Raw genomic sequence first — 8,651 nt, forward strand, 5'->3', positions numbered from 1 at the left:
CCATGCTGCACAAGAGAAGCCACCGCAATGAGAAGCCCGTGCACCACAACGAAGAGTAGCCCCCGCTCGCCGCAACTAGAGAAAAGCCCACAGGCAGCAACAAAGAGCCAAAGCAGCCAAAAATAAATAAATTAATAAATAAATAATTTTTTTAATGTTTAAAAATAAATAAAAATAAAATGAGAGTGCATCATGCTAAAGCAAGATGGTATTTTATGTTGTTATTTATGATGTTATTTAGGGAAATATAGTATCTTGTGGTTTTTCCTGTTCTTATCATTATCCTTATCATCGTCATCATCATGTTATTGAAACATGGAATACTTGGGAACCATACTCTTGCACTATTCATTGTAGAGCAAACTGGGGGAGGCAGTAGTTTTATCTGAGACCCTATCCACAGTGGTTTATTAGTAATGCCCACAGTAGATCCATTTATAAGACAGTCTCCCCTGTGAGTGAGTCATCTTGCCACAGACTCCAGTTAGATACCTTTATAGTTGCATGTTTCTTCAAGATTTTATTTCTGCTCCCTATAACCTCCTTAAAATTCATTGTTTTAGCAAGTATTCATCACAAATGTGAAGTTTTTCATTGAAGTCTTCATACTCTTCTTACATATCATTGTATTTGGTAACTATATTACACTGTGTTGCATTTATTATAGTATTTACTTCTCGGGTTATATCGAATCTGGTCTAAAAACTCTTGTCTAACATACGAACTGTCCTTTTCTTTTTCTTTTTAGCATTACATGTATTAAATGCCTTAATACTAATGAATATATGAATTGCTATTTATATTCTAGACTTGTTACATCTGATATTTTTGTTTTCCGCCTTTTTAACAGGTCCAGCGGACCAGGCAACTGGTAACTTCACCAAGTCCAATGAGTTCTTCTGACGGCAAAGTTCTTCCCCTCAATGTACAGGTGGTCACTCAGCACATGCAGTCTGTGAAGCAGGCACCGAAGACTCCTCAGCACGTCCCAGCCAGTCCTGGGGGTGATCGCTCTGCTCGGCACCGCTACCCTCAGATCTTACCCAAACCAGCCAACACCAGTGCCCTCACCATCCGCTCTCCAACTACTGTCCTCTTTACTAGTAGTCCCATCAAAACCGCTGTTGTACCCACGTCACACGTGAGTTCTCTAAATGTGGTGAAAATGACAGCAATATCCCTCACACCCAGCAACAGTAGTGCCCCTCTGAAACATTCTGCCTCAGTAAACAGTGCTGCAGGAACAACGGAAGAATCAAGGACCATACCACAGATCAAGAATGGTTCTGTTGTTTCACTTCAGTCTCCTGGATCCAGGGCCAGCAGCACCGGGGGACCATCTGCTGTGGAAGTCAAAATGGAACCTGAGATGTCATCAGATGAGCATCCTGTACAGTGCCAAGAGAACTCTAATGGGGCTGACGTGCCCAAAACAACACCTAGTGCCCTCTCGGGGCAGAAAAGTAATACAGAGGGAGTAGTGCAAAAACCTTCAAATGAAGGTGTTATTGAAATAAAAGCAACTAAGGTCTGTGACCAGAGGACCAAATGTAAAAATCGCTGTAATGAAATTCTGCCAGGCACTTCAACAGGCAATAATCAAAGCACTATCACTCTCTCAGTTGCCACTCAGAACTTAACTTTCACCAGCACCAGCTCACCATCTAATGGTGACTCAATAAATAAAGACCCTAAATTATGCACTAAAAGTCCAAGAAAGCGGCTGTCTTCTGCATTGCAAGAGTCCCAGGTGCCTCCTGTAAAGAAACCAATCGTGGAACAGCTTTCTGCAGTTATCTCGGAAGGTCAGAAACCAGGCAGTGTTAAGAAGGACCAAAAGGTTCCGCATTCAGGGAAAACGGAAAGTTCAGCAGCAGGTTCTCAGATTCCTAGCAAGGTATCAACAAATGTTAACTCGCACGTAGTGGCAAGTCAACCCTTGAAGTCCTCTGCTCTTGTTACCAGTGACTTAGCTTCAGAACAGCAAACCACACCATCATCATCTCCAGATATAAAAGTAAAGCTTGAAGGCAGTGTCTTTCTCTTGGACAGTGATTCAAAATCGCATGGCAGCTTTAACCCAAATGAATGGCAACAGGTCACTAAGGATTCTGAGTTTATATCTGCCGGCTGTGAACAACAGCAAGATATCAGTGTTATGACAGTTCCTGAGCACTCTGATATCAATGACTTAGAGAAGTCTGTCTGGGAATTAGAAGGAATGCCACAGGACACGTATTCCCAGCAACTACACAGCCAGATACAAGAATCTTCTTTGAGTCAACTGCAAGCACAGTCTTCAGATCAGTTACCTCTACAGTCCGAACTGAAGGAGTTCGAGCCTTCTGTTTCCCAAGCAAATGAAAGCTACTTTCCTTTCGATGAGGAGCTGACACAGGACAGTATTGTAGAGGAGCTGGTGCTCATGGAGCAACAGATGTCAATGAACAATTCTCATGCTTACAGTAACTGTTTGGCAATGACCCTTCAGAGTCAGTCCGTGACTCCAGGCGCACCAGCGTCATCTCACGCCCCCAGCACCCACTTCTATCACCCCATCCGTAGCAATGGCACCCCGATCCCCACCCCCACCCCGACCCCTACCCCGACCCCCACCCCCACCCCCACCCCCACCCCCACATCTGAAGTGGTTGCCGGGTCTCAGAGCCTGTCACGGGAGAGCCCTTGCTCCAGGTTGGCCCAGACCACGCCCGTGGATAGTGCTTTAGGAAGTAGCCGACATACACCCATCGGTACTCCCCATTCTAACTGCAGCAGCAGTGTCCCTCCCAGCCCCGTGGAATGCAGGAATCCATTTGCATTTACCCCAATAAGCTCCAGTATGGCATATCATGACGCCAGCATTGTCTCAAGTAGTCCTGTGAAACCGATGCAGAGACCCATGGCCACACACCCCGACAAAACCAAGCTTGAATGGATGAATAATGGGTACAGTGGGGTTGGTAATTCATCCGTTTCTGGCCATGGCATTCTCCCAAGCTATCAGGAACTAGTGGAAGACCGTTTCAGGAAACCTCATGCTTTTGCTGTGCCTGGACAGTCTTACCAGTCTCAATCCAGACATCATGACACTCATTTTGGTCGTCTGACTCCTGTCTCTCCTGTGCAGCATCAAGGTGCCACTGTAAGTAACACCAACAAACAGGAGGGCTTTGCAGTCCCTGCCCCTCTTGATAATAAAGGAACTAACTCTTCGGCCAGCAGCAACTTCCGGTGCCGAAGCGTGAGCCCTGCTGTTCATCGCCAACGTAATCTTAGTGGAAGCACCCTCTACCCAGTATCTAATATCCCCCGATCTAATGTGACCCCCTTTGGAAGTCCAGTAACCCCTGAAGTTCATGTTTTCACAAACGTTCACACGGATGCATGTGCCAACAACATAGCTCAAAGAAGTCAGTCGGTTCCATTGACAGTCATGATGCAAACAGCCTTCCCAAATGCTCTTCAGAAGCAAACAAACAGTAAAAAAATAACCAATGTTTTGTTGAGTAAACTTGATTCTGACAATGATGATGCAGTGAGAGGTTTGGGCATGAACAACCTGCCCTCCAATTATACAGCCCGGATGAATCTCACTCAGATTTTGGAAACTTCCACTGTCTTTCCTAGTGCCAATCCGCAGAGTATGATCGATTCCAGCACTTCTATTTATGAATTCCAAGCACCATCTTACCTCACCAAAAGTAATAGCACCGATCAGATCAGTTTTTCTCCTGGCGATAATCAAGCACAATCAGAAATTGGAGAGCAACAATTAGATTTCAGTAGCACTGTTAAAGACCTGTTGAGTGGAGACAGCTTGCAAACCAACCAGCAGCTGGTAGGTCAGGTAGCGTCTGATCTCACTAATCCTGCGTCTGATTTTTCTAGCGACATCAGGTTGTCTTCTGAGCTCTCAGGCAGCATCAATGATTTGAACGCTTTAGATCCAAATCTACTGTTTGATCCAGGTCGTCAGCAGGGACAAGATGATGAAGCTACACTGGAAGAATTAAAGAATGACCCATTATTTCAACAAATTTGCAGTGAATCCATGAGCTCTATGACTTCATCAGGTTTTGAATGGATAGAAAGCAAGGACCACCCTACTGTTGAAATGTTGGGTTAAATTGTATTTTATAATATGTAGCACACTGTATCGAAAGACATATGTATTGTATTTGTCTTAATGGAAGTGCCTCCCGCAGCAGAAACACTTACTATTAATTGTGACATTTTAAGAGTTTGCTGCAGAAGCGGTTTCTTCTTCAGTAGGAAATGGTTAGACTCGCGCCTCAGCTCTTAACAAGTTTCTGAAGAGAGTAGGCTGTAGAAAAACAAATATTAGGTTTTCAATTTTATAATGTTCCCCATTTAATCACATTGTTTGCTAGTAAACAAAAGAATAACCAGCTTTTACGAGAGCAGTCTAGATCTTTATTTTGTATAAGTTTATTTTAATTCATTGGTTGATCTGCACAGATTTTAGAGGAAACCATTGATTTTAGGTATAGGATATTTTTTGTTGTTGGCATTATCTTTTAGATATGAAATCATAGTTAAGGTGAACTGTAGACAAGAAGGTCTTCCTTGAAACAGGGATAATATTCAGGTTATTATAAGTATTTAGGCTTGAAGCATAGAGCTACTGTAGAATGAAAAAAAAATCTCTGTAGGACTTTCTGGGACTTCAGTACCATTTGCACCTGCAACAAAGGGCTTAAATAGGAGAAAATAATGGAAAATTAAATATTAATGTAAGGAAAGCAAAAGCTGCGCTAAAATATTTAAAAGGAAAAACTAGTAGCCATTTATGTTTGTGACCTTGCATTAGTCTTCTTTTAAAATGTTGATTTTAACATGGAGCTAACACAGAGACATGCCCACACGTGCACACACACACAAACAAAACAAGTAATTCCAAACATTGTAATTTAATCGAATAAATACAAGCATGTTAGAAGAATATTTTATGTTTTATTATTTGGTAGTTGAGATAGGGGAATTTAGAAGGAAACTAAAAGCGTTTTCTTAGTTTCATCACAGTATGTCTGCATGCACATATTAAAATTCTATTTAAGATTTATTTTGAAGGGTTTTAATTATAAGTCCTCGATTTAGTGACTGACTCCTTGACTGCTCCTGAACATAGAAATGCAATTTGATCGTGGGAATCCCTTTGAAAAACAAATAAGCAGGAGAGCGATAACATAAAAAACTCAACAGAAAACATTTCACCACCTGAGGTCTGAAGTCACAAATCTTTATATCTCTGATAAAACAAAGGGGATATCAATAGTACTTGAAGAAGAGGAGCATTTTATAACATGCTTAATTTTTATTTATTGTGATAACCACAATTGCAAAAGAAGCACTCAGGATTTGTTTTAAAATGTTTCTCTCTGTGGCTCCCATTTTGTTTTGTGAATAATTATTTATGAATTTCATGCTGACACAAATCTTCTCACTAGTCGACAGCTCCATTTAAGTGAGCTTCAAGATCAGTTTCAAATAGACTTAAAAATTGCCGTTAAGTTTTTAAAGCTAACATTAAACCATTGCTATGCTACCTTGAGCCTAGCTAAGCTTTCCTTTACCTTAATTAGTAAGCCAATCAGAAGACTACAATCAACAAATATTTAACAAATGTGGTGAAAGGTTTAATAAGATTTCATTGTTCAATAAATTTGCAAAGTAGGGTATTAACATTTTGATAAATAAATGGTGCTAGGTTTGGCTCAGAGGTTTATATATTGATATGTCCTAGTTATTGGCATTTGTGTGTGTTTGCTGTTATCTTGATTTAATGATCTGTTAGATTTTTTTTTCTTGATGCTAGTTATTTCTTCACTGTACATTGAGACACAGCACTACTGCACACCAAAGTATGCAATACCCAAAGGAAACTGTGTGATTTCTTTTAACAAATGATGGGAGCCTTTCTACATGAGATACTCTGAAAAGGAGATTTTGAGGCCATTCTAATCCCTTGTTTACATTATTAGCTTCCTACTAATACAAAAATAATGGAAATCTTTTTTGATAAAAATATAAAGACTGGAGGATTTTTAACCCCCTGTACAGTATTGCAGCAAACACTTTAAATTTGGTTGAATTCGTCCAGCAAACTTTCTGGGGTTCATATATTGCACTAAATTTGTTGAACCTGTGGTAGGCACATCTCTTAGGATAAATGCAACCAATACAGTCCACAGATTAAACTTTTTAAATGTGTTTCATTATGAAAAGACAAAATGTCATCAAAGTGACAGATAAAATTGTCTTATGTAGCAATGTGCATTAATCTCAATGAGATATTTCTATTTCTTATTCTCTTACATGAGAATATTACAGCAGGAAGAGTTAAGTTTAGTTTGCTTCACCATGTTAATACATGATCACAAAATGTGCATGAGTGTTATTGACTTATCTTGTACAGTACTAGGTATTCCTGTAACCACTTTTTTTTTTTTTCTTGGCTGTACTGAAACTGGTTCATTGTTAACCAGACAAGCATAGTTATTCACAAGTTATTTGCTTTTTTATGTTTACTAATTCTGCTTAGTTATTGTTGAATATGTTCTTTTCTCAGATTATTTTCATTGTTTTGATGTTTTAAACATTTTGCATACTGTTTATCATGATAAGACTTCATGAAGTAAATAATTTTGCATATAATTGCAATAAGCACTGACTTTTGAACTGAAAAGGAGGAAAGTGTTTTTTTGTGCAGTGCATCAGAGGTTCATATAACAGTCTTGTACTATAATGTGCTTTACTACACCATAAATGACAAAAACAAGCCCTGTTTCATGTTTTCATTTAGTGCAAAAATTCAAGATTTCCCCAGTGTTTTGTTGTCTGTTGTACCTGCTGAAACTACAGTAGTTGAATATTGCAGTAGCATTTCAGTTCTCTTTTTTTATTGAAAGTGCTCAAAAATTGTTTTTTAAATGTTTTCAAAAACAATTAAAAACATTTTATATGAAACTGACTGGATCTTAAGGTGATTTATGGGATCCGTTTTATGTAGACAGCATGCCATTTTGTAAACAGACCTGAAGCATTTCTTCCTTTGATCTCATGAAAGTTGAGAAAATGGGAAAAAATCAGCATCAGGAGGAAGAGTGCTGCTAATCTATGCTCTGCTATTAATCCAGAAGGCTACACAGATCTTATTTCGTTCACCAGAACTCTGCTACTCACTTACAGTTTATTACCAATGAATGATACATGGCATAGAGCTTTATGTTGTCCAAAAAAAAAAAAAAAAAAAGGTCTTTCCTTTTGTTCACTGACATATACCGTTTGCTTTAAAATGTTAGTCTGTGTAGTACCTAGGTATGGGTATTTGGGGAACTTTGAATAGAAAAATAACAGAAAATTTTAAAACACAGCTATGTCCAAAAGCATTATAGGCATTTTGGTGAAGAACAGGCAAACAGAACAGGAACCAATGGATATAATGAACCAGGAAGAAATTCTGGAGGAAAAAGTGTTATGTAGTACCTGAGGTGCTTTTGGCTGCAGGTAAGAGAAAACCTAACACTGACTTCAGCCATAAGGACATTTATTTTTAGCTTAATAAGAATTTTGGTGATAAGAGGTGCTCAGGTTCATTCAGTGACTCAGTGTTTTTTTCTGTGTTCCATCAGCTTCAGCGTTGCTGTTCTGTGTCTATTGCCTCATGGTCACAAGATGACTACCACAGCTCCAAATATGGTATCTTCATACATCCCAAACAAGGTGGTAAGGGCAGCTCTCAGCCTTTTATCAGAGAGAAAAGTATCTTTCCCATACTCTCCCATTACTCCCTCCCACTCCACCCCCCTACTTAATCTTGTTAGAAAAAAGAAGGTCAAGGCCCACCATAAAACTAACTAGTTTAGATTCTTGATTCATCTTTTATAGCTAGGGGAGAGGCCCATTTCCAGGAGCATGTGATCATCCACCAAAAATGAGTTCCATAACCTAGAGAAGATACCAGGGACTTAAGATATTGTGTCCACCTTTGAGAGAGGCTCACAGTCTTGTGAAGAACTGATTGCATGTTCTTTGATAAGTGCCAGAAGTATATATGGCATGCTATCTAGAAGAAAAAAGGTGAGAGTTCACACTCTGAGGATCCATGAACTGGGCAAAAGAAGGTCCTTAGTAAGGGCTACATTTAGAAGTAGCCTGTTAACTAGTGTAAACTGTTAACTTGTGTCTTGGCTTCCCTCTCTGAGTTGAAAATCAGAAGTGTGAATTGCCTCAGTACCTATTAATGTCATAGAAGACCGAAATTTTGATTCTGTTGAGTCTGTAGAGATTTATTTTGATATACATTGCTATAAATGAATTTTTAAATAATTAGAATTACAAATTTGTGGATGGGATCATTTATCAATAGCATATGATCTGGAATTTTTAAAAAATATGTATATGACCAGTCCTGGAGCTATAAGTGTAGAAGGGGAAAAACAAAAAGGCAACAATTTTCAAGATAGGTTTTATTTCTAAGAAGTACTTAATTTTAGAGAGAAGGGAAAATAATTTTATAAATGAAATGTATCATGAGCATGGTATTACTACCATATATAGAATATTTCCTTGCACTAAACCCTGTATTAAATACTTCACATATATTCTGATTTTCTCATTGTAACAAT

General features: G+C 38.9%; 1 protein-coding gene across 6 annotated transcripts in view; it reads left to right on the plus strand.

Moving 5' to 3' along the window:
- RFX7 (regulatory factor X7) overlaps positions 1-6,994 on the plus strand; it is a 160,932-nt gene extending 153,938 nt beyond the window's left edge. For all 6 annotated transcript variants that reach the window (XM_057542199.1, XM_057542200.1, XM_057542202.1 and 3 more), the window contains one exon: positions 851-6,994. In XM_057542199.1, the coding sequence (XP_057398182.1) occupies positions 851-4,129 (3,279 nt within the window). In that variant the 3' untranslated portion in view covers positions 4,130-6,994. The remainder of the gene's footprint in view (positions 1-850) is intronic.
- The last annotated feature ends 1,657 nt before the right edge of the window (positions 6,995-8,651 follow it).

Source organism: Balaenoptera acutorostrata, chromosome 3 (assembly GCF_949987535.1).
Source record: "Balaenoptera acutorostrata chromosome 3, mBalAcu1.1, whole genome shotgun sequence".
NCBI lineage: Eukaryota > Metazoa > Chordata > Mammalia > Artiodactyla > Balaenopteridae > Balaenoptera > Balaenoptera acutorostrata.